Raw genomic sequence first — 27669 nt, 5'->3', positions numbered from 1 at the left:
TCTTTAGAACTTAACCACCTAGAGGGTAAGTAAAAGAAGCAAGACCTTTTTGTTTTCTTTGAGGGCCTTGTTCTGTTAATGAGTCAACCTCTACGTGTTGAATGGGAAAAAGACACTGCCAGACCTTGGATCTGAATAGAGCAGGCTTTTGGCCATGAGGCATGCTGGACCTTTTCCAAATGATGAAAACTCCTTCACAGAAACATGATTGGGGGAAAGAAATCATTAACCCAGCCAGGTCACAGAGCTGGGTCAGAACAGCTTTAATTTTATTGCCAATGTCCACATTCAGAGAAATATGTCTGCCAGTCTCCCTGGGGACCTGGGGAACTCAACCAATTTCAGTCCCATATCCTGATCCAAAGCTAAATATTGCTTGGTGGGATTTTTTTTTTTTTAAACTGTGTGATAGAAAATAGTTTTTTTTGGTGTCTTTTTTTCTTCCTTTTAAATCCTATCCTCAGTGGGTTTAGTCTTTCTAAAACACCTGCTGGGATTATTTTGTAGCATTGTGTCAAATCTAATCTAAAGAATAAGCTTCTTTTTAAAATAATTCACCTCGTTGGGTATTGGAATGCATTGCCAGCTTTGTAGTGCTTTTTCTACACAACCATGGAAAAGCTGGAACAATAGATCTTATGAACATTCTCTAGAGAACTTGAGGAGATGTAAAGCAAGGAGGATGCTCTGGACGCGTTGCTGGAGACCAGGAGAGCATAACGGTGTATTTCCCACAGGATGCAAATGTTTGGACCAAAATAAGCAGCTTTCTCCTTCCCACTCCCCCGCCCTTGCCTTTTCTCTGTGGCAAATGTTTGAAATTGGGTTCTTTTTTCATAAATATTTCCTTTCCTGCCTTAACATTGTTGGAAAAGACCAGTTTAGGAGGAACTGACTATTTTTGAAGCAAGAAGCCCGGAAATATTTCTAAGTGTGTGTGTGTGGGGGGGGGTGAGGTATTTTTGTGTTTCTTTGTTTGTTTGTTTTGTTTTGTTTTTTCCGTTTTCCTCCTGTACTTCCCATTGCCTTGGGCTTAGAACAAACACATCAAATCCCTCCGAGCGCGTATTCCAGATATAAGTATTGATTGTTGCTTGCCTTGCTGATATAACTACAACCTCTATTTTTAGCAACTTACTTTCTAGTCATTAAAAAAATACCCTTGGCTGCTCACTTTTTGGTCACCTTTATTGCTACTGTTCTCTCAGATATTCAAATGTTTCTACTTAGAACAGAGTCCTTAAAATATTAGACACCTTAGCTTTCTTAAAAGATAAACTGAGGGATATTAAAATTTTTAAGAGTTTGAGCAAAAATTGATTTGGTCTGGCAGCATCCCATCTAGCAGGTAGAAAGGAGCTCTGGGAAGCTGTACAAAATTAGAAGACTTTTATAGGCAGAAGTGGTCAGGAAACAAGAAAATCATAAGCACAAAAAAAAAAAAAAAAACAAAAAAACCCACCAGATTGGTTATTGCAAAGTCATTGTCATTTAGAGGATGGCAGAATCTGTCAGGCAGATTATCTAAATGGTGCAATTCCTAATTGACTGGCTCAAGATTCCATTTCTGGGAGGTCTGAAACTTTACATGAGTGAAGTTTTGGTTTGTGATGTGAGACTTAACATAAGTGACTCCAACTTTTTTTTTACAACCATGAGCATCAACTGCCTACTTGTGAATTTAGATGGAGTTTTTATAAAGATAGAATAAGACAGGTTTTCTCATCTTCAAGTTATGAAATACTTTAAGTATAAAGGATGATGGGCTAATATTCCAGCCATTTGGTTTTTGAGAATTTGTACCTATAGACCCGTATGTCTGTGTACTTATATGATGGCTAATTTACCTTCTAAGGAATAGTAAGAACACAGAAGAGTATATTGAAAATATGACTTCATTACTTTGTGAAATATTCTTAAGCCAATGCAGTGAAGAGGTAGAAAGGTCTTTGTCTTCATGACTGTCTCCCTCTGGGGCGATCCTTTAGTTTTCTCATCTTCATGATCCAGTTATCTCTATATGCTTATTTGAGGAGTCTGCCTCAATCTTACATCTTGGAACCTTGAAAAAGAACTTCAAGGATTTTAAAAGGTCTCCAGCAATCCCTTTAGATTGGAAAAAGAAGTCAAGGATGCAAGGCAGTAGACATCCCTGGGTGGGACGAGTAGACTCACCAAGTGAAGGAAAGGAATCTGAATCTCTCTAGGGCCGTAACGTAATGTGAGGTAGTATTTGAGCTCCTGCAGAGCTTGATTGTGTGCCTAGGATGCTTCTGGTCTTGTGCGAGACCCACGGAAGTGTTCAGGGCTCAGGGGAAGTATTCAAAATGTTCTGCTGCTTAGTTATCGACTTACAGTATAATGACAAACAATGTGTCTAAAATTAGCTGCCTAAATATACAAAAAGAAAAATAGCAAGTTCATAGTTGCTGTTTTGCATAAGGCACAGTTGCCTTATGACTTGAGGTTATTTGGGCGGGATGCATCCTGGAAAACAGTGACTTGCAAAGAAGAAGTGCAAATTGAGAATTGATTATCTTTCATCCCATTTTCATTGTCTACTCACCCTCTGTGTTTAAATCCAGGGCAAATGCTATTGTCATATTTCTCTTGCCCTACAAGTTTTGATTGACATGTTACTGCTACTAAAATCTGGATTCCCAGAAGCCAGAGGCCACCTTGTACTTACATTGTGTTCTCACTTCCCCCAGTGTTCTGTGCTGCAGAATACTCAGCTCCTGCTCACAGCCCCGTGCTTGTGTGCTACACTCCATCTGGAGTGTCCTCACGCCACTTCACCAGGGCTAAATGTTAAGCATTTTTGAAGACTCGACTTGGGTGATGCTTCCTTTTGAAAACCTTCCCTGACTGACAGTCTGGGTCTGACTTCACCTCTGGCTCCCGTGGTACCCTGGGCATGCTCTAGCACAGCCTCCTGTGCCTGCGTGTCACATGATTCTATGGACCATTTCATGGACTATGAGCTCCTTGAGATGAGAGATTATAGATTTTCTCCTTTTATTTCCCAAGTGACCAACACATGGCAATCTCATATATTGCTGATAAGAATGCAAAAATGGTAGAAAATAGTGTGATAGTAAATACACATCCACTCTGTGACCCAGTGATCATATTCTGAATATATGCCCAAGAGAAATGATTGCATGGTCCCCAAAAGGACGTGCACAAGCATACTTATGATTTCTGTATTCATATTAGCTATAAATTGGAAGTAATTAAAATGTCCATCAATGAGAGAATATACAGTGTTACATTCATATAATGAAAAGCAACAATAAAAAGAAATGAATTACTGCTACATACAACAACATGGATGAGACCCACAAACATGAAGTCCAGCAAAAAAGCCAGACACATAAGAATAAGTATTGTATAATAGTTGTACAAGCAAATATTAGTCTATTGTGATGAAATAAGCAAAACTAACCTATAGTGGTAAAAGTCAGAATAGTGGTTGCATTTATGTGAGGGTGGAGGAGATGATAGTGATTGGAAGGGCCTTGAGGGAACCTTCTAGGGTGTTCGGAATGTTTTGTCTCTTGATATTTTTGTTGGTTACTTAGATGTATAAATATGTAAAAATTCATCAGGTTATACATTAAGATTTGTTCACTTCACTGTTCATATGTTAAACCTCTATAAAAATGTTAAGAAATAACAAAGAACTCCACAAATACTGTTTAATAGAAAACTGACTTGTGGGAGCTTTTGATGTTGGAGATTTTCATCTTAGGTTAGTTGTTTATAAAGTTTTTATAATTCTGAATTTGATTTTAAATACTTAAAATTTGAAATTTTGGATTATGATTATAAAATACATTGATCATTTGTACTACATTTATATCTTTTCAGGTTTTATCTCAACTTTGTTACTGAAGAAGTGGAAAATCCTGAAAAGTAAGTAGCCGTATTTACTCTGCAATATTTATGAGGAGTGAAAGGTAAGGTTATATATTTGAAGAAGTAGACAACGAAGGAGTACAGTGTGGGCCAATTCACTTTCCCATCGTTGTCATCATCTTCTCTTGGGCAAGTAAAACTTACTTAATTTTATCATAAACTAGTTGTAATTAACTGTATTATATATTCTACTTTCAATACTAAATTATCTGGTAACCTGAAAGCACAAAAGGATAGAGTTGCATTTTAGGTGACCTACTTCATAAAAACATACATACAATTTAACATGGACTCTCAGCTGCCCACAGATGTTCCATAAGATGTGAACTCCAAAAGTTGACTATTTCTAGTAACTCATAGGAGTTTTTTGTAACTATACAATTAGTTACAACTATACAATTGTGGACAATTAATGGACAAGCCTTCAAATAACTGCAGATACTCTAGGGACTTGTAAACTTTGGGAGCTGGATGATTGCTTGTAAAAGCTTTTTGTGGTTAGTGATCCTTTTGGTGATTAGATGAGTTGATGATGACTTCATGTTTAAAAATGAATTATTTTTTAACCTAGAACTTTGAAAAATGAAGTATTTTTATTGTTTGTGTAAAAACCTGATTTTTTACAGGAAAAGCATGTAATCTGTGGCCAGAAGAGGGAAATTTTTAAGTAGTACAGAGTAAGATATAGACAGATTCTTGAAGTTGTTTAGTTCATCTGAATTTTATTAAACATCTACCAAGTTCTAACTATTGTGCATCATTTTACATGAGGAGTAAGGCTTGTATTCAAGAATTGTCTAGTCACTGAGTCAAATGTGCAAATAATCGTAACACAGTGTGATTGATACCATATTAGGTTACTTTCCTAGTTTGACAGAGACTAAAGGAGGAAATATTTAACTCTCTCCAGGGAGACGTTGCTTACATAGAGTCTCAGATGATGAGTAGGTGTTCCTTAGATAAATATAGGAGAGAGAAAGGGAGAGAAAAGGGGACAGACCTCCAAGAAAGGGAAACAAGTATGGAGGTGAGTCAGTAAGAAGTAGACTGGACATCAGAGAACATGCCTTAATTCAAACTAAGGTGGACTAAAATTCTGGCACCAAGTATGTTGGAAGATAGTAAGCTGATTAGATCTGGCCAAGTACCAGGGTTGTGAGAATTTTGAGCACACAAACCAGAAGTTTAGGTTAAAATGATGTTTCATACTATCCGATTTAACTTTTATACAAACACTCTGCAATTTAAACATGAGAAAAGTTTGTTTTATTGAGAAATATGATAAATTTATAACAATGTTTCATATTTACAACTGGAATTGTGGTAGAGAACATACATTTACCAGGAACTAGTTGTTTCTGGCATTACTTTGAAATGGTAAACTACATTATGATTACAGAGATAAATAGGTTGCCTTGTCTTTTATTTTTGAGAATAATTAGTGTGTAGGTGGCAATGCAGAGGAAAGACTCCTCTTTTCTTTAAAGTATTGAATTTCCATTGTGGGAAAGAGATTACTATGGTTTATGACTGTTCCTTTTAAGCCTAAAAACATTTTAAAGAGACCAATTACTAAAATCCAGTATCAGAGAGTGTTTCTTATGAAAAGAATGGCAGACTGTAGGTTTGTGGATGTGACCTATAATATGACGTCTATGATACATCAGTGGCATAGAAATAGTTCACATTCTCTTTTAATGTTATTTAACAGTTTGTGCATAGATTTTGTTTGTAATACATACTGTAATATTCCTGTGTATATTAAGCATATTTAAAACTATCTATGCTATTATTAATTTGATCTGAGTTCTGATGCATTCTGCCTGAGTCATATGGCAGTCAATGATTCTCTCCTTCCTTCTTTCTCTTTCTTAATTTAGGAGCCTTAATTTCACACATTGATAATGTCCATGATCAATTTATATACAAATACTAAAAAATCGTGATGTATTGCTTCAGTGTTTTTGTTGTGGCTATGGTTGTGGTTTTGTTTCTAATTGCAAAGAAATTTCCTTATCTCAAAAAAGTAAGAATAATAATAGTACCTACCTCCCTGAGTTGTGGAAATCAGTTAATATGTGTGAAATGCATAGATTAGTGACTTGTTTTTTAATCTCTACATAATTGGTTGTTGCTATGATTATGGTATCTTTATTTTGGGAACAAAGTAAACTGTAACATAAGAGTGTTTCCTAGGTTTCAATATCCTAAGCAATTCTCTTTCTTCAGTGTTTTTGAAAGAAACATGACAAAATTATTTCACACCATATTGAAGCCTGTTCTATAAGATTAAGGCTAAGATTGTTATCACTGCTTACATTGGATGAGGTATTTTCATTTTCTGGAAACCATGATTCTGCAGATTTCATTATATATTCCTGGAATACTTTTAATTTAAAATTATATTTTGAGCTCTCAAACTAAGGAACTTCTCAGGAGAGATTACAAATTTCTGGATTTTTAGGTCAGGAAAATAAGTAACTCTTAAGACAACCTGAAGAAAGAAACCTCTGATCCCTTTTTATTCTTTTATATTAGGTACTCAGATAATCAACTTTTGCACGGAGGATTCTGTATAAAACTCAGACAACACATTTGTTTTCTCAGAATATGAGAAATCTACAAAATCCCCTAAATGGAAAGTAAAGGTTAAGTTTGTACTATATATTAATCAACCAAGGAAATTCAGGGTTTTGAGCAATTTATTCAATGTCTTCAATTTTTAAAATAACATTTCCTTGAAATGTTGACAATTTGTCCAGTTCTTTTCAAACAAAATCTTATTTTTTTAAACACAGAGAATGCTTTGGGAACAATTGATGGTTGAATATGGATGACAGATGGTAAAATTATGTGGACCTAGTCCAGATGTGTAATTTGTATTATTTTGTGGGGAGACACAGCTCCAAAATAACTTTAGTTACCAGGGAGAATAATTCTAATTCCACCTCCTTTGTGACGTGCCAAGATAAATGTGTTTCCCAATCAGTCACGGGTGCATGTGTCCAGGTGTACTATAGCGTGCAGTGTCCTGGCAGCTGGCGAAATGAACCAGCAGCTGAAGATACAAAACTTTTTACTATCCTTCTCGATCTCGGCAATTAAATTTCCCTAAAATTGTGACCTAATTGAAAAAGGGATCATTTATTTAGATCAGGGAAAATACCAATGTGATTTAAAATATATAGTATGTGGAATAAGGTTTCATGATCACAATTGGGTACCTTTTACATATAGTTTAATTTTAGTGGAAATCTTTCAAATTAGCTAACATTACTCTATGGAATAATTTCCAAGCTGCTATCATGAGTATGACTTATAGAACAATTCCTCAATGTAACAAGTGAGAGAGAAACGGAGAGATTAATGGTATCAAAATAATTAGCTCCTGACTTCTTTAGTCTCTTAAGTCTTACCTATTTTTTAAAGCTTGTAAATCACTAATCCTGAAATTCTGGGCAAAATTCCTGTTATATGATTACATCTATAATGTTAAAAAAATGTTCCCATGGTCATTCTTATAATTTGTATTTTCTTCTCCAGGAGTAGCTTTGGGTCTATGGGAGTAGTAATTCTTTAAGAGGCATTTAACATTTTTATGTGAAAATACCATGGTTCCCATTGAAATTTTGTAGTAATATAAAACTATTCCATTTAATAATTATTTATAGCATGGTGACTGGCCCCGCAAATGATATACGTTAGAGTAAGAATATTGTTTTGAGGAGCATGGATGTCCAAAGTTTGGACCATGAAGGTAATAGAATCCCAAGGAATATGTGAATTTTAAAATGCCATTTCCGCCCCAAATGAAATGTGTAGTGGTAATATGTGCTAATTTGTTCTTAAAAATCAAAATGTTTTTGTTTGCGAATATAATGGGTTTTGCCCTATGATATTACTTTTGTGGCGACTGTGCAATCTGTCATTGTTCAAAAAGTCACACGGTGCAGAGAACATATCATTGAGATGTATAATGTTTGTAATCCTGCTCTCGGATTGATAAATCATGTCTTGTATTGATGAAAGCCAAGAAATGGATTGCTTTACTTTGACCTTGGGGGTCTGAGATTAGTCAGTTTGTCTATTAGACTTGTTCCCATGTTCTTCTCACTTCATTTATTCCTTCTGTTCTGAAGAGTTGGAAACAGTAGACTTGGAGGGAGTCAGTAAAGCTGAGACCATCAGTCGTTGTTGAAGAGCAGGCTATCAACATGCTCTGAATAATCAACTTTAATAGAAGGTTTAAATAATCAGAGTGTCATGTTTAATTAATACTTTGCCTGCTTCCAATTTATATTAATTGATGTCTGAAAGTCATTGCACCTTGTACCAATGATAACTTAGAAGAAAAGAGATTTGATTTGGGAAAAATGCCCGAAGACCTTTAAGGCGATGTGATCAATCAGAGTGGTCCATAAATGGTCCACAATTAAATTACTTACACTCAGTTCAGATGTTGCAGTCTTAAATTCTTGGTATATGTGCTTTTATCTTTATTGACTTGTATTAAGCCAGAGTGAAGGCGATTATTAATAATATTATACTGTTTTATAAGGCCTATTTCTTACATGACATATAAAATTAACCTGATTAAAAACATAGCAAAACAAAAACAATTTAAAAATCTTACCCAAATGAGCTGTAGCAGTTACATGAAAAAACATTAAAAATTGACTTGAAGTCTTTTATCTTGCATTATTTTGGTATTTTAAGGATACAGTTTTCTATGAGAGAAATCTTCTTCTCTATATGCTTTATAGGTTTCTAATGTAACAGTTGCTAGAAAATAGCATATAATGTCTTGACTATATATATTCAGATTACAGCAGTGTTATATTTTGTGATCTTTTTATTACAAAATAATGCTACCTACATTCTTAGAATATTTCCAAAGCACCTTTTACCAATACTCAAGTGCTGTATGTTCTTAAGCTATGTAAACTAATTTTCCCAGAAAGTTACCTCACTGTAAATAAACGTATATAGAAAAATAAGGATTATTAAGCAAAGTTAATTTGTGAAAGTATTTGCCAAATGAATTTCTTAAAAAATGGTGTCTCCTAACCAAGTTATTTGTAAAATTGCGTTTATACCCAAGTTTACAAAGATTTGTCAGAATGAAGCATCTCTTTATTAATGACAACAAGGCATTGCTAGAATTATCTTAATACATGACAGTGTTTCTCTTCAGTTGTTGAAATAATTGAAACCTAAATTAAAATCCTTCTATTTTGTGCCTTTCTTCTGGAAATATATATAAAAAGTTTGGCAAATCCATTTTAAAATATATTTTGCGATAGGAGTATAATTACACTGTTTGAGCCACTGAGGCAGACAAAAGATCACTATTTGTCCAGAAGACACAAGAAGAGATGATTCTGTGTTCAGAGAACAAGGTCACCAAGTTACTCTTCCTGGCCTTTGAGCAGTCTGAAAATTCCTCACTAACGGAACATGAGATTGATGTACCCTGGGATCAAAATTCTTGCATTTCTCAGCTTCACATATGCATAAAAAATACATTTGGCTCAAACACAGTTTGTTCATGTAAGGCTGAAGTGTCAAATAAGTGGTGCAGAAATTATAGGATTATGTTATAATATTTTATCAGGCAGTAATCAAAGAAGACAGATATTAATCCTTCAAGTGCTTTGTGGAAGACATTTAGATTTTTTTTTAAATTTTAAGGATTCTAACCCCATTATGAGGCAAAAATTTGAAGGTCAATGCTTTTGACTGTTTTACATCCTTTTATGTTAGTTGTTTCTAAGTTTGAATTTTAGTTTTATTGAAGTTTATATTTTGAGTCAAGAATCATAAACTCGTCTTAGGAGCAACAACAGTGGCTGATTTAATTCTGCCCTGTGCTTCTGTTTCCCTTAATTATCCATATAATAAGAGACCATAAGTGGTATGATGATAAAGTCAAAGAATTTCAAAACTAAAGGGGGACCTTGGACACTATGTAATCTAGCTTTTCACCAGATGCATGAATCTCATCTATAATGTCTTTAAACAGAATTCATATAAAATACAATGAAAAATTTACAACTTGTTTGAACTTGGTTACAGATATTTTTCACTGGCATATGTTGATTATAAACCTGATAATTTCCATGACTATTTCAGTCTTTGATAAATTTTTTGTTGAGTGGCATAAGTAGAGGGGTTATATGTCTTGACTGTAATAGGTACAACCCAAAGGTCATTTTCTCAAACACCAGGGGTTACAGAGTTAGAATCCTCTTATCAGAAAGGAAATACCTTCTGCAATTAGAAGCAATAAATCAGTCATTAGATTGTCTCCTGCTTTGGAGTTCACACTTTAGTAACTCCCCTCATCCATATTCTGATTTATGCAAATAAGCTACCCTTCTCTATGCCTGGATTTGAAAGTTAATGATTGTACCCAAAAGGTGGCTCATAACTAAATTTTACATTCTGGGTTACACTTGGTGAAAAACTTCTTGGACCACTAAAATCTAGTTTGTGGACCGCTGCTTGGTTTTCATTCAGTTTCATTGTTGTTTAAGATTCTCACAAAAACAGAGTAATATCCCATGTCATTCATTATGGGCAGAGACTAAATGCATCTAGGCCATTGTATATGCACTTACCAGGCACTGAAATAATCTTGATAATTTTGGCCAGTCATATTCAAACACTGACTGAGCTTAGCGATCTACTCCGGAAAATGAGCAACTTTTGAACTTGTATAGGCAAAAGCTCAAACTGTATTACCAATAATGTAAACGTCTAAAGTGAACCCAATAAAGTTGAGACTTTCCAGTGAAGAAACATGTCCTTCACTTTTATGAACTGTAAAAATATTTATTTACTGAGTCTTTGAAAATAACACTGGTTCAGAAAATAAAAATTCTGATGCTGTCTCCTCTTAACTAGATGTTTGACCTTGGGCAGACCTCTAAATTGCTTCTAAGTCTGTTTACCCCTTTGAAATAGAGTGTAATAATCCCTATATTACAGTTCTCATGGGGTTGGGAGGATAAAATATGTGAAAATCAAAAATGTTAATGAGCCTGACAAGTAATATACAAACACCATCTGCAACCCAAACCTATGTTCTTCAAAGATTAGAATATTTCATAATCTTTGGAAAAAATTAGAGGATTAGCATAATTGTTTTATGAACGGGGGTGCCTTTTCAACACACATGACCTATTAATCAGCTTGAAAAGTTGTTCTGCCTCATCAGCAAAGTACCCAATTATTAGTAGTTAAAAGGTTCAGAAGATGATGAGAACTGCTTTTTATTTAATAGTCTCTAACCTCCCTCAGGTAGTAATACGCTCACGCATCCTAATCAGAATGAATTTCTTGGCAGATTTTTTTTTCCTACTGAACCAAATATTTGTATACCCACACCCATACTGGCCCCGTCACACTGTTAGCCAATGGTGCTGGTATGATGGATGGACTGTTTGTACTTCCACTGCAGTCACCTATTTTTAGGTTCACTATCTTACCGAGAAATTCCTTTATGAAATCTGACAAACAAGTTCTTGATCTGAGTGGCTGGTAGCATGTATTTAAATTTTTATTTCCAGAAAGGAAGCTGTCGAATTATCAAATTGGTACAAAACAGGAAAACACAAGTTATTAGTTTACCCCCAAATTTTTTTTAATGCATTTTTGGTCTAATTTAAAAATGCATAGTCTTTATTTAAAATATAAATGGTACTTGTTATCTGAGTAATAGATGGATTGCAGGGTAGCCCTTCAGATTATTTTTAACAATATGGTGTGTCTTAGTCCCATTTTTCAGTTGAGAAAGTTGAAGCATGTGGAAGTGGAGTAACTTCTCATAGGCATGTAATTAGTACATGAGAAGACTAGGATTATAATCCATACTTGATACAATGCAGGGACTGTTTGGCTCCAGAGCTCTTTCCAACATGCCAGTCATTTTCTTAGGGTGCAAAGTGGAAGTGACCCATGGGTGTGCAGGGGGCATGATGGCTGACTAAGGAGGTAACTTTGCTGTGGAAGAGGAAGTTGGGAGAAGAGCAGGACCTAGAAAGGAAGAACAGAAAAGTGAAGGCATCTCAAATGAGGGATGGCCATACACAGAGCATGGAACTGTTTAGTGGTTTCAGGGAATACGATGTAGACTGCTCTGGTGAAAACAAAGCATTGTGAAGAGGAGTGAAAGATATGGTAGTTAAAGATGTGGATGCTGGCATGTGGTGAGCTTTAGCCTCTATTACAAGAATTTTGGGCATGATCCAGTAGCCCGTGAGATGGGGGTGTGGGGATCTGTTGCAGGTTTTTGGTGTATGTGAAGCAGTGCTCGGGGAAGATGACCCTAAAAGCAGGTTCAGTTGCTTTTCTTTTTGTGACATATATACAGTTTCAAGAGCATTGCAATCCAAGAAGTCACCTTTCAGTCTTCTTTTATATCTTTATTTTTAACAAAAGCAAATATCTTGGGAAAGGTAATTGCTTCCTGGACTTGAACCATTGCTAGAGTCAGACAAGGTGACAAATCACATGACAGAAAATTCTAGCAAATAGCACCATAATCGCCACACTGTCTCAGCCCAAAGATATGGACTAAACAAACTGCTTAGAGAAGAAGGGTGAGTCAAGGTAGCCCTTACATCCTCTCCTCAAAAATCCAGGGGAGTTTGTCTTGTTTTTTGAATGAAAAAGGTGATATGATTTATTCTCCATGCTAATAAAAGACCATATGAGATTAAATTTAATAAGAGTGCATTTTAGAATAAAATTTATTTTCAAATGTGTTGAAATAAGAATTTGGTCAGGCATTGAAATTTTCAAAATAGACGTAAAAGGGGTTATCATTCAGCTGCAAGTCTTTAGATATTGAAGTCGAAAAAGTGAGAGGCCATTGCCTCAGTTTGCTTCTATAATATAAAATATTTTAAATAATATGTGTTAAAAATCTGACTTTCAAACATTTGGTGTTCTAGGGGAAGAGTGGGGTAAAGAAGGTGGGGAAAATAACAATGCCAGTCCAGGACGGGAGCCGGGCTGGGAGGCAGCTGAGACTCTTTCTTTGTGGAAAGAGCTCTGAACTTGGAGTCAGGTGACTAAGGTTCTAGTTCTGTTTCTGGAAACATTTAATTCTGTGATCTTAGCTACATCCTTTATCCTCTCTGAGCCTCTGATTTCTCAACTGCAGAAAAAGAATGGTAGAATAGCAAATTCTGAGTTTTCTTTCAACTCTGCTATGTTCTATGATTCTTGTAGATGACACACAACTCCCTAGCTTGACAAATAGAAGGAGCATTTGGGGAGCATGGTCAAGGCATGAAACTTAGGATCTCTGTCTCAGGAAGAAAAAATGTCAAGGACACTGACACAGAGAAAGGGATTCTGTGACCAGTTTCTAGATCTCATGATGACTGGGAGATTAGAGTGGACTGTAGCTTTTTGAGTTATGTCAGAAAGTGGTAAGAAGTTTGGATGGACAAACCGGGGACGGGATAAAGCCAAATCGGCGCTCCGCAGTGTAGGAACTTAATGATTAGATCTGAAGATCTAGGGTTAGAGCCAAGCTGTGGAAACTGATTAAGTGGGATCACCCTAAGTACAGGATCTTGTGATGCACGAAGTGCACTGGAAAAATACAGCTGTTAGTACACTTGTTAGGGTGATCAGCAATGTGCATGATGAATCCGGGATCCTGTTTACTGTTTTTAGCATATATGCCTGCAGAAGGTATTAAATGGTGTATGGAGTGGTACAGGTGTTCATGGTAGCATTTTACTATGTGTTTCATTTTTCTCGAGGGTCTAAGTGTATATTATGAAGGAATTACCTATGCAGAGAAATATCTTCTCTGATAAGTCAACTACTTGAGGCATTAGGCATTTCCAATAATCTGGTTAGAATTGCATTTACTTATTTATAATTTTTTGCTGCCTACCTAAGGAACGAGAGAGAGAGTTTTGTAGTATTTTTTAAATGTGTATTTGTTCCCTTACCCAGCTGTTAAGTGGGTATTCTAATGCTTATTGTGGAGAGTTTTGCAAGAATTAAAAATAATATACTCATGTGTCTGACAATATCTTGCTCATAGTAGATGTTTATTTAATGGTCAACCATTTACTTTTTACTGTTGTCATCAAACATCATGTCATTAGCTCATTTGTCAGATCAAGATTTGTGAACTTGGGCCAACTACCACTTTTTTCTGCACTGGTTCAGTGTTGGGTTTGCATTCCATTATGACGAGGTAAAAGACATCCTTGTTTGAAACACTGCCATGGGAAGCAGAAACGATCTCAGTCTCAGAGTCAGGCATTTCTAAATTCTGACATAGAGGGTTGTTTTTCAAAAACATGGAGTATTTCATTGGTTATCTAAGGAGACCAATTTATAGCTTTTAAAAATAAGATGGTTGCCCCAACTATTTACTGCTGGGTCATGTTCTCATTTTCCCCTTTTCTCATATTCTCTCTCTCTCTTAAAATTGTAAATGTGGAACAGAATATCAAAAACTTAACAATAATCAATCATGATGCAAATGAGTTGAGAATGCAGTAATCAATTACTAAGGCCACTGTTTTATATGGTAAGGTACACAATATTATATGAAAGATAGTTTATGAAATTAAGTCCATGGCATAGCACTCAAATTTTTCTTAGTGTGTGAAAAAGTAAAGCTTATATAGTCATATAACACAAAATGAGATAGAGACAAAAGATGATAATGCATGACTTTATAAGCAGAGGCATTTTTAGAACCTGGTAGGTTGCCTATCACACAGTGCTTTCTATAAGCATCTCATGTCCCACCTTATCCATAGTGTCTCTCCTGTTGACCCTTCATGATACCAGTTTTTTCTTCCTTCCTGACATTCTGCTGTAATGGTCATTTTCTCAGGGATAAATAGGAAAGTGTGTGATTGTCTCTAAATGTCTAAATTAGTTCAATTTTCATGTTACATCTGTGTACAAATAGTTCTCCACCCACTTATCTCCTTTCATTTACATGGTGGCCTGGCTGCCCTAGTTTATTAGACTGACTCACTGCCACGGTGAACAACACCATGAACTTGACCTTGAGAAAATAAAGCACAAAGGCCTGTAAGGTTAGAATTGGAAAAGAAGTAACTATCAACTTTTCCATCCCTTTCTTTGGAAAGATAAAGAAATTGAAGTCATAGAGGTGGATTAATTTGTCTATGTTTACAAGTTAAAATCTGAATCCCTTTCTAGTCCTCTTTCTAAACACTTTGCATTGTTGGATACAAATCTGAGAGAGATGAATGTGGCAAGACTGCAGCCTTGAAATTAGCTGAGGGGAGAATGTAATCATTAGGAGTGACCCACATGTCATTTGAGAAGAGAACAAAACTGCTTTTAAAAATGTGCAAAAGCATTAACATTTGCCTGTGTTCCACTTTCTAAAACTGTTATTCAAACATTATAAAAGAGGTCCCAGGTTAGCTGAATTAAGTAATCTATCCAAGGTCATTTATTGAAGGTCTTTTGGTTATAAGAATAAAACAAAAACTTGATGATGAGGAAATGCTAAAATGTTAGGCTCTTATAAGAGTTGCTTTTTATTTTTTCTAACGTCTTTACAGATATGCTGGTACTTAAAACAGTTCTGATAACTCTCTGGGGGGCAATATTTAATTTTTCTGTATTGATATTGTCAAACAATCAAAATCTCACTTCCTTTATTCCGGCCTGAGGCAGACAAAACAGAATTTGATATAGAAGACGCAATTAATTTCTTTTTTTTTTTTTTGAGCCAGAAAATGACAAAAGAAATGAGAGAGATGGATAGCAACTGATGGTCGTGATGCTAAAATACTGTTTTGTAGCTGCTCAGGGTCTGATGGAAGAAAGGTTAAATGTGTTTGAAATGTGTGTGTTTAGCTGTTTGATCCTCATGATGCTGATGGGTGGATGAGTGTACTCTTGCCAAGGAGAGGGGAGCAAGTGGCCAACGTTGGGGGAACACAGCTACAAATTGAACTCGCCAGTGTCTCTCGCTGGGCCACACAGCCATTTGGCTTTCTGCCAAGCCACAATCTGAACTCTGAACTGCAGCGCAGGAGAAAGCTTCTGTTTTGATAGGTAGGTGCTTTCAAACCATCAAGTTTATGATCTGAGACAGTGACTAAACAGAGCCGGAGTTTCCTGTTCTCTAAAAGATAGTGTGAATTGGGCTCCTGTTGTTTCTGTAGCAGCTCCTGGGCGGAAGTCTCTCACTGCTCAACCCAGCCCCCCCAACTCTGCACCTCTCATCGGGGGCACCCAGGAACACGAGATGTCCTGATGATCTCGTTCTTGTATTTCTCCTGACAGACACACTTTGTTTATTCCATTTTTCAATGGCTAGGACACCAATCTCCATCTCTAGTTGTGGTCAAATGATTTAGTCAAGCGATAGAAACATTTCTTTCTATGTATTCTGTACCCTACTAGAAAAAGTCAAAGTAAAACATTATGACCTTCATAGTATTTTCAATAGCAATATGTAGCCTTTCCCCCTTTATCTTTATTTTTTATTGAAGTACAGTCAGTTACAATGTGTCAGTTTCTGGTGTACAGTATTATGTCCCAGTCATGCATATATATACATATATTCATTTTCATATTCTTTTTCATTAAAGGTTATTATAAGATACCGAATATAGTTCCCTGTGCTATACAAATTTGTTTATCTATTTTTATATATAGTAGTTAATATTTGCAAATCTCAAACTCCCAAATTTATCCCTTCCCACCCCTTTCCTCCAGTAACCATAAGATTGTTTACTATGTCTGTGAGTCTGTTTCTGTTTTGTAGATGAGTTCATAGTGTCCTCTTTTTTCTTTTTTTATATTCCACATATAAATGATATCACATGGTATTTTTCTTTCTCTCTGGCTTACTTCACTTAGAATGACAATCTCTAAGCCCATCCATGTGATCAAATTAGAATATCCAAAAATGTGTAGAAGAAAAAGTCATCTCTCATCTCATGATCACATCAAATGAAAGGCCTCATTTTTATTGTTTTGATAGTGTGTTTTTTCCCCATCTGTATGTATGTGTGTGTGTTTCTGCCATGCATGTATGTGTCGCATTATATTACTTGAGATGAATGTACATGTGTGTTTTTCTTCATAACCCTGCCATTACATTTTATATATATATATATATATTTGTTTATTTGTTGTCAGTTTCCCCTGTGTCATTCATTACTGTATCCCCAGCAGTTTGAAGGCACCTTGAAGTTTGCTCTGCCATCTCGATTTGCTGTGTCTCGAGCTTAGCTCTAGCTCTTTCTGTTCATCTAGATTGATCCTGCTTTTTTCATTTCATGTCATTTCATTAGATTTCCCTAGATCTTTAAAATCTAAGTAAACACCATTTTTAATGGTGGTATAATATTTCATTGGGTAGATGTACCAATAATTACTCCTTTTTCTCTTAGGCATTGAAATTGTTTCCAATTTTTCTTAGCCTAATAATGCTGTGTCATGTGTTTAATATATTAATCTTTGTACATACTTAATGATTTTCTCAGCAAGATTGCTAGAAGAGAATTACTGTATCAAAGGCAATGAACTTTTTAAAAGTTTCTTTCTGCATTACCAAGTTGCTTTCCAGAATGGGTATATCAGTTTCCTCCCACAATAACGAGAGTTAAGAATACTTAATCAGCATTGAGTGTCATTATTTACAAAAATATTTGTTAATTAAAAAGCAAAAATTACTCCCCATTGTTTCAAGTTGCATTTTTTTTTATCACACATGAGTCTGTGTGACTCCCCTGTCTAGTAGCTGTGTGTGGTTGCCATGTGGGGGCCTGAATATGGGTGATTCAGCAGAATTCTTTGTATGTTACAGGCGCTGATTCTTTATTTCTTACATTTTTTTGCAAAATATTTCATCAGTTCTTCATGTAACTAAATTTTCCTTATGATTCAGCTTAAAGAACTTTAAATTTAAATATAGTAATTTAATGTGTTAAATATTTAAATTTAACTACTACATTTAAATGTTGCAATTTTTTGAAACTTCTATATACTGCTTTTATATCGGAGATCTTTCTACATCTGTAGATCATGTAAATCTTACTCACATTTTCTGTTTGTTTTCCCCTGATTTCTTTTCACATTAAACTTTTTATCTTATCAGGAATGGATTTCTTTGAATATGATCCAGTGTAAGCTCTTGATTTCTCCCCAAATTCCCAGTATCCCATCATTTATTAAAGTCATGTTACCCCTTATCTTACGATATTTACTTGGTTTATAATATGTACTACACTTGTATTATATATTCAGTTTTTATGTCTTTTACTAGGTTGTATTTCAAGGTAATCTATTCTGCTCTACTTATCTTTCTATTGCTGTATCAGCCAATGACTATATAATTTTTATTATTAAAAGTTCTAATACTCTTTTTAATCTGCAGGGAAAGATGGCCTTAATTATTATTCTTTTCCTCTGAAGAAATCAACGTTGAGTATAACATATTTGTATGAAGGCAATTTCTACTCCAAGCTTTTTATGCATAGGAGGATAATCTAGATAGTGCTTTGAAATGTAAAGTTCACAGTTTTTCAAATTATCTTGGTCATATTACCTCATGATACAACCTGTACTATATAAAGATATATTCTAAATGTAGGGCTAAATTCTTTATAGTCCAGACATTTCTTTTGCTGACTATGCTTAACTGTTAACTTGGTTTCTTTTTCTTCTATTAGATTTTTAAAATACTAACTAATTAAAGTAACCTACAAGGTTTCTGTCGATAATATTAGTCTTACTCACTTCCCCTTTTGGCCTTTCTTTTTTAACTCCCTGAGCTCTACAAATAGAGCACCTTTCAGAATGATTTTCTATTTTCCAGAATATTTTTTAACAAAATACCAAGTGCCAAAATGTTAATGGAAATATCAATGGAAACATGCAAAAAATATTTCTTTATGATCCTTGTAGTTGTTGAAACTACCCTGTAAAGGATTAAACATGAATGAATTTAACTATTATAAATGTATCCAACTAGTCGAATTTATGTTCCTGAGAAATAATCCTTTGCCACATAGGTTATGAACATGGTCATAAACTCGATTCCTAAGCAACATAAATTAGAAAGGATATTTTTCCCCCCTGATATCCTTCTTATCGATGAACCAAGCATCTGTTGGAAAGTATTTGAGTCATGTTTTTATGCCTCTCTTAGACACTTGCTACTTTTCCTACAAAATGAGGATGGCATTATTGGATTTCATTGATTTCGTTACTAGCACTTGTTTTCTCGTGGTGGTTCCAGTTCATTTGGTACATTCTAAGTTTATGTGCAGAAATCAACACAGGACACAGTTGCAATGCTCTCTCCATCCCATAGTCACTCAGGAAGCTCAGTGCTTTGACCAGGAAAGATCAGCTGTTCTCCTGTGTTTAGAAATGAGCCTTCCTTATGCCCTCTTCCCTTCCTCCGTGACATCATCTCAGTCTGTGGTCCACTCCCCATGGCTGCTCCGTCTCGATTGTGAGCCTGATCCCTTCCCTGGCTCTGACACCCTGTCAGTGTGTTCTGCTGACTCCCTGCTGCTGGCTACCAGCTGACTGTGCCGTGCTGTGTTTGTGTTTTATGGGGAAGTGTTCGTGTGTGGTGCTGTGTTTGATATTAAATCTGAGATGAACTTCAGGAGGTTTCCTGCTTTTTATTAAAAATGATTTTGGCTAGGGGCTGTGTTATCCTGTTCATAAATCAGGTGTTCTCAGAGATTTAATAATTTAGAATTCACATGAGGTTTTGATGGAATAAACATTTCTTTTCTCTGTTAAAGCCGCCTCAACTTTTTTCCCCTCTTTTTCCTCTTCACTGCTTCCATTTATTTTTTTAAGTCTTCTTTTGGGAGATTTGTACAGATTTATCTCATGGCTGTGAAAATAATGTAAAAGGAAGAGTCAAAACGATAGCTTAGTTTGGTTGAAGTAATTTAAATTTGGTAAGTTTCTTTGAGTCTTTCCATCGCTATTGTAAACATACTTCTGTTTCACTTTTTTATCCCAAGTTTTATCTTCCAAAGTAGTTATCCTCTCTCTCTCTGTTTAATGAACCATTTCTTTTAGAACATGTCCTACAAATAAAAGGTTGATAAAAAGCAAAAATAATAATAATAAATAATAATAATGATAATAATAACCGAGGCCAAAGAGGCCAGGAACTCTTTCCATTTGAGATTACAAGCTACATAAAAAATAGACTTATCCTTAAGGGCAACAAATAGTTCTGACAACTCCTCTCAAAAATACTTGCACTAGAGATTTAGAGAAAATACTTTGAGGGCGCTTTAAATGCTGAGTACATGGCCTTAATTTCTTTGTAGAATTTAGTGAATAGAATGTTGCAGTAGATGTAGCCAGTGTCCAGGTTCTTGTCCTGTCCCAGAAAGAATTCAGAGATGAGACATGGAGGTTAAAGAAGTAAAGTGGAGATTTATTGAGGGAGGGATAGTACACTCTCAAGGGGAGAGCGGGCAGGCTCAGGTGAGCGGCTGCCCTGAGTTTCTTTGGCAAGTTGGTTACACAGAGTGTAAAAATGAATGGGTGGAATATTCATTGGGGAGGGAAGGGTTTGGGGTCCTATTCCCTGATTTTCATCCCAACTCCACCTTCCTGAGGGGAGGAGGGATTTTTGTCCTTATTTATTCTGGATCGGAAGTGTCATGGTGTGGGTACATGATGGGCACTTCTAATCTGCAAGGCTAATTTTATTGAAATGAGGGCATAATGAGCAAAAGGTTACATTCAGACACTGGAGATTCCTGCTTTTTTCCACCTTTCTTTGTCGGCCTCCAGGACACTTGTCACCCCTAAAATGTGTGACCCCTTATCAGCCCAGAGGTTCCTGCTTTTCATTCTCTGCCCAGGGACCCCTGGTGCTTACGTGATGTATGGTTTCCTGCATTTGGCCTGTGCCCCTCCTTTCTGCCCAGTTCCTGCCATATGGCCTGGGTCCCCCTTTCTCTGCTCATATCTAGCCATCTGCCTGCTCTAACAGGAATACATAAAAATATTTGAAAAGACTATTGGAGTTAGAAAAGGTTTTGTTTTGTCTCCCTCACATTAAAAATCACAGGGAATGAGGAGCACAGGGGTCGTGGGGCATACTTAGAAAAAGGAGAGGTGATTTCTCTGAGGGAGGCTTGATCTGAGCCTGACTGATGAAAATGAGACAATCATGTGAATAACCAGGTCAGGGGGCATCCATGTCTTGTCCTGTTTGAATTTTAGTTTCCACGAGAGAATGAATTTTTGATTGTAGTTGACGTCTTCATCATTTTTTAGTGCCTAGCATAAAGAAGATATTTGATAAACGTTGGTGAAATGAATGAACTTTTTATAAGGGACTCTGGTAGATGCAAATGACAATATCCATAATATTATTATGAATGTCCTCCTAAAATTCAGATGATTCTTAAAAACATATTTGCAATACATTTAAAAAAATTTTTAGTTGAAGTATATAGTTGCTGTACAATGTTGTAGAAGTTACAGATGTGCAATATAGTGATTCACAATTTTTAAAGGTTATACTCTCTTTATAGTTGTTCTAAAATATTGGCTCTATGCCCCATGTTATACCATATATCCTGGTGGCGTGTTTTATACTGAAAGACATAAACTGTGAGTGTCTATGAAAGTATGGTCCATGTAATGTGGCTTTGAGAGACCTGAACTGCAGACACTGACTGTTTCAGAATCTGGAAGAATGGACAGACCACTTATCCTTTAAATGATCTTCTGTGATGACCAGTACTTTTAGCCAGGCTGCGGCTGTGAAGTTGTAATGATGGAAGTTACTGTGATGTGCTGGTATTCCTGGTTGAGGATAGAATCATAATCTCAAGACCCAGGAGAAGAGTTTGTAAAGTCAGTGTCCTGTTTTTCCCTCTGAAGGACAGAACAAGACAGGTGTTTCTTAGGGTGCTCTGGTACGTGAGCAAGTGCTCAGCTGAATTTTCGAAGTATCCTGTTAAACAGTTTTTACCAATCAGTTTTATTTGCTAAAATGATTGAATAATCAACTTTCCAGTGAAATGAACTTCAGGCTTTGTGAATCCAACAACCTCTGTAACTAATGAGGCCGTTTAAGCCTAGTAGGGTCCAGTGATGTCCTGGGTCCCCACTAGTGACTGGAACATGACTGAATTAGAATCTAGATGATTTTTCATACTTTTCATACTGGGTTAAAACAAGTATCAGAGGCAAAACTGCAGAGAAAAGATGTTGCATGAGGAAAATTTACACTTGGGATGGTTTTTTTCTTGTTAAAGGAATTTGGGGATGGGGCTGAGGAAAAATATGGAAGAGAAGGAAAATTATGGGGTGGGTGAATGTGGGGACCACTTCTCTTTCCAGGGCAGTCAGTCCTTCAATGGTTGCATGCTGTGTTTGACTTTAAAAAATTATCCATAGGGAGAATTTGCCTATGAACCCTGGTAGTTGAAGAAAAGGCATCAGCAAATATAAAATAAAGCACAAATGCTTATTTTTCAAAAGGTTTAACTTTTGAGCTGAGAGATAAAGGATGATAAAATTTACATTTCTGCTGGGAATATGAATCTTTGTGAATGAACAGGAGAGGAGAGGATTCCTTACAGGAGGTTCCTCCATCCTGGGGGCCTTTAAAACCTTTGCAGGCAGCTGTCAACTGTTCCAAGCAGGAGTCTTCATCATCACTTTCTTGACAATGACGTGTCGTCTCTCTAAGCTGGCAAGGTGCTGAGCCCATCAACTCTATTTCTTCTCATCTTCCCCTTTCTCTGTGGCTCCATTAGGCCTCAGTGGCACGTTCTCTGTGGCCAGGCCATGTAGATTTATCACTTTGATTAAAGCCAGGCCAGAGCTATTGACTCCCCTACCAACTTCAAACCCTTCCTACTAAGAATTATTCCCTCAATTACCTATAAGTATGATTTGTGGCAGTGAAAAATTATTTTTAAATGTATAGGATCAAATATATACATTCACAACTTTATAATCATTCATTTATCAGTATTTTATGAAACCAGTTTATATATTTTTTGAACTATTTTAGGAAGCCAGTATTGAGTCCAAAGAGTTACCTAAAGACATGACTTGTTCCATCTAATGGAGTGATTTTTAAATCATTTGAAAGCACTAGATCACTTCATTTGTCTGTCGGAACATCAATACATAAAGCAAGTGTGAGACGGCTGATCTGGTTGAAGTGAGATTAGGTCAGTCTATAATCCTATCAATTGTCCACCTTCCATTCTGATTCCCAGAGCACCCAGTTGGAAGGCCAGCTGTCCACTAGATCATCAGATATCAAAGCAAAATGGTTACTAATAATTCCACTTGTGATGGTTGGTCACAAACGTTGAAGGCAGTGTCTCGTGGTAGAAGCAGTAGTTCATTTGTCATGGTTGAACATCTCCATATTTACCTGTTCCATTTCTTATCACACAGCTGGTCAGAAATGTGACTGGATTTGATTTACCGGTTTTATAGTAGAAGTGTTACTAGTTCCTTCTAAGACACATGTTTATGGCCTGAGTGAATTTTGACGCTAATTCCCATTTACTATGCCAAAGTGGGTATATTTATTTTATGTTGTCTTGTTCTCAGTGTAGAGTGTATTTATTCAATAATGCGTTGTCTTATTATGTATCGTTGACCAAAACAAAAGGCAGTTGTGCTATGATCTTTGTTGGATTGGTGATAATTGTCAGAAGTGCAGAAGATTTTATATTTCAAAATAGTGATCAGTCTTTGCTCTATTCCTGGGAAGACTTTCACTATCCTAACTTTTTCAGTGGTATGTATTTTAATTTGATTTTTGTCATTTGTGACATTATTTTAAAGACATTCTATCATATACTGATCTCTTATAAAACAGAAAATTTCATGTAAGATGAAATTTAATGAGGACCCTTTTTTGTCTACTATAAATTAATTCACTGAGATTGACAAAAGGCCTTGATATAATGAGGCCCTTTATTCTTTTATTAGTTAGGGTAACACTAGCTGCTACAACAAGCCATAAAGGTTCAATGGCTTTAAACAACTGCAAGTTGAATTTTTAAATCACGTGATGATCCACTGTTGGTGCCCCCAACTGATTGGTGGACTTTCTTCCACGTGTTGATTCTGTGGCCCAGATTCCCTCCACAGCGTGGCTTTGCCTCTCTTTAGAGCCTTTGAAACTAGCTGTTAGTTCGTGGAAGGGGGCGGGGAGGGCAGGGCAACACCCCTTTTAACCACCTTGCCTGCACTTATCACATCAGTTGACATATAAGAATGAGTCACATTCCCAGCTAGATATCAGAGAGGCTGGAAAATCTGGTCTTCCTGGGTCACTGCTCCCCAGGAATAACTGATACTTGGGAAAGAGGAACACAAAATTGTGGTGGGTAGTTCTTTCCTCAGCCACACATATCTGAATCTCAGGAACTCTGTTATAAAAAAGAAAAATGGTTTGCTGAGATGTTGTATTACCTTAGAATACTTTAGACAAAATCCTGAGGAAAATGATAACATTTTCTAAGGTACACTGTAAAAACAATATAACAGAAATAAGAGTTGGACATTAGTGGAAATGTAATTTATTGTTATTAAACTATATTGTCTTTGTAGTTACTTGTTAGCATTTTATTGGAAACCAATTTTGTTTTTGTTTTTGAACACTCCAACTTGCCTACTAATATCTTAACGTTCACCCATGATAAATATGGATAACTATAATACATCTGGAAGACACACTCTCAATCTTTAGAAAATTAGAAATAATGAGATGCAGACAAGGCAGATTTTTTTGTTTGTAGGAAATTCAAGCAAATGAAAATTTACTTTCAAGCTACATTTTGCTGAATAATTTTATTTAGGAGTGAATTTATTCTAATAGTAGGATGAAAAGTAAAGTATTACTGGAGCTAAAAATGCTTATACTAATGCTTCTGATTGCTTATTACCCTATGTTTCTGAATTGTAAGTTACCATTTTAGTTTATTTTTCTATGTGGTTTTGCTGCACTTTTCTCTCTCCTTTTTGCATATGTGTACATTTTTCCATGAGCCTCCTTCAGCCTGCGGTCTTTTAATCTGTGTCTGTTCATTTCTCACATCTCCCTACAGGTCTCTCTGTCTTCTCTTTTTGTTTATGGGGTTCTTCATCTGTGGACAAAGGAGAATGGTGAGATTTAGGTTAGGCATCAGTAGTATTGAAATTTAAAACGTCTCAGTGAAAACCCCCATAGCCCTGCCCTGGTGCTGTCAGAAGCGGAGGCCAGGTGTTTAATGCTTGAACTCAGTGGGATCACTGTGTACCTTTATGTGACAATCTGCTTGTCACATCACTGTGTTCAGCCTTGGCCCAGAAATTGTCATTAAGTTAGAACATGAACCATGAACCTTTAAGAATGTTTATAAATAGGTTTATTGAATGTATTCTTCTTCTTGCTACATTTTTCTTTCAGCGACAACCCAGGCCTTCCCCCCAGCTACCTGCTGTGTCGCCTTAAGTGCATTTCTTTTGTAATGTTATTAACAACCCAAGTCTCACTCACAATGTACAACTGGAGATTCAGGGATAGCACTAAGTAACAGTGAGGCAAAGTCACTGAAAACATACAGAACAATCGTTTGATTCCAATCATCTGTCATCTAATTATTTCAAGTCTGGAAGACTATCAAGAACACTTACTCGTAATTCATCCCCTGCTAGAAATGCCAGAAATCACATGATCAGACAGTAGAGTTCCATGTCTAGGGGTCTCTGGAGAATTTGATATGAGCAAGAATCAGGGAACAAACGTAAAAATGTATGGGGAGAAAATGGTATGAATGAAAAATATAAATCTTCTTTAAGATACACACATGACTGAAGTTTGAGAAATGAGGTAAAATTAACAGCAGTGGTAATAAAATGAACTGAATAGTTCTCCAAAAATTAATTGATGGATCAAAAAGAGAAGCAGATGTTTGAGTAACTTCTGGATCAGATCTAGAGAAAAGCTTTCAAGGTCTCTATGGGTCATTATACAGAAAATGTGAAATAGGAATGATTCTAAAATAAATACTCAGAATCTGAAGGTACTTATTTATAATTTTAAGTGCTTTATGTGGAAATAAATCACAGCTTTCTTTCAATTACATACAAACAAATAATCCGTAGTTTACTAATAGAGTTAAAAAACACTTTGAAAAATACGTTTTCCTTTTTCTTTGCATCTCATGTATTAAGAAGTTTGCCATTTTCTTGCCGTTATTAATCCCCGTTTTTCCTCCTCCCTCCTTTTTCCTGACTGCCAAATACATATGTTAAAATAGTAATGATTTTTAAATATAAATGTGAAGCATCACGCACTTACTTCTCTTAGAAGATTCCAGAACACACCAGAGTAGGTTTTAGCAGAACCATTGTCATGCCCAGTCCCATGGCTCGAAGACAGTTTTAGACGCCCCAGGGTCAGTGAGTTCTATGGTCCCCATTATGTGTACTCAACACCGTGGAGTGTATGAAATTTATTTTGATTCACACAGATCTCAGAAGATTTTGTACCAGTTATAAAACAATTTTAGGAATAGCCTAAATACCAGTGATTACAGCATTACTCAGATGGTCTGAATATCGGAAATCCTTTTAACCTTCAGATGTCCTCAGCTCTCTGGAGAATCAAGCTAGGTTTACTCTTTTGGTTTTCATGGTAAGAATCTTTTTAGCCAGCATGAAGCCCTGGACACAATGATCATTTCTGATGCTCTGTCATGTAGTTGGGAAGCGTATTAAGATTGCATCCAATGCTGCATCATTTGCATGATTATTTGTGATGACTGTTAGGTGCACAGTAAAATATGTTTGGTTTAAAATGTGTCACGTTGTGACAATCAGCCATCTGATATTTGTATCATTTATATAAAATAGAATACATGTTTCTCAGCATGTAAGGATCCTAGGAACTTAATACCTCGAGTTAAAGGAAGCACGAAGCAGCCATGATATCATGGACAAGGTGTGGAACTTAGGGTTGGAAGATCTGGGTTCAAGTTCCAGCTTTCCCACTTACTAATTTTGTGACCTTGGCCCCTCACTTAACCTCTCGGAGCCTTGGTTCCCTTGTTTGAACATGGTGGTATAACCTGCTATTTCAGGAGGTAGTTGTGAATTTTGTTTGTTCATATTCTATCTTATTCCACAAAGGATTTGAAATGAAATGTGTGTATTTGGAGATAAAACCTATTTGCTAGTGCTTCACAGATTATACAGCTATAAGCTACCTGCCGTCACTGTTGGGACCATTTATATTCCTGGGGAGCTCTATCCCTGAGGATGGAAGTGCTTCTAAGGAGCTGTTCCAGAGACTTCCATTTGATAATTTCAAGTAAAACAAATATTTATCCATGCATGACATAGACTGGTTATAGATGCCAATTTAAAATAAACCTACACGAAGGCTATACAAGACCTTTTTTCCTTTTTTCAAGTTTCGTTTAATTTTTTTTTTTTTTTTTTTTTTGGTGGGGGGAAGTAATTAGGCTTGTGTATTTATTTTTAGAGGAGGTGCTGGGGATTGAACCCAGGCCCTCATGCATGCTAAGCGTGTGTTCTAACACTTGAGCTATACTCTCCCCTGCCTAGCTAAGACCTTTTAATTGAAGACCATTTGTAGCTAATAAAAATATCAGATGGTCGCTTACTTCTCACGTATTAGTACTTAACTGAAAAGGCTACACGTGACAAAAAGCTCTTAAGGATTAAGTATGTGTTTTC

General features: G+C 36.0%; 1 protein-coding gene across 4 annotated transcripts in view; it reads left to right on the top strand.

Moving 5' to 3' along the window:
* The window catches only part of SLC7A11 (solute carrier family 7 member 11), a 95296-nt gene that overhangs the window by 23477 nt on the left and 44150 nt on the right, over window positions 1-27669 (top strand). For all 4 annotated transcript variants that reach the window (XR_004313813.1, XM_032463545.1, XM_006177035.3 and 1 more), the window contains exon 6: window positions 3874-3918. Coding sequence is in view for 3 of the 4 variants with exons in the window: in XM_032463545.1 (XP_032319436.1) it covers window positions 3874-3918 (45 nt within the window). In the remaining variant the exon portion in view is untranslated. The remainder of the gene's footprint in view (window positions 1-3873; window positions 3919-27669) is intronic.

This window comes from Camelus ferus, chromosome 2 (genome assembly GCF_009834535.1).
Source record: "Camelus ferus isolate YT-003-E chromosome 2, BCGSAC_Cfer_1.0, whole genome shotgun sequence".
Lineage (NCBI taxonomy): Eukaryota > Metazoa > Chordata > Mammalia > Artiodactyla > Camelidae > Camelus > Camelus ferus.
Note: the sequence above shows the minus strand (reverse complement) of the source record. Positions and strands in the feature narration are given on the sequence as shown.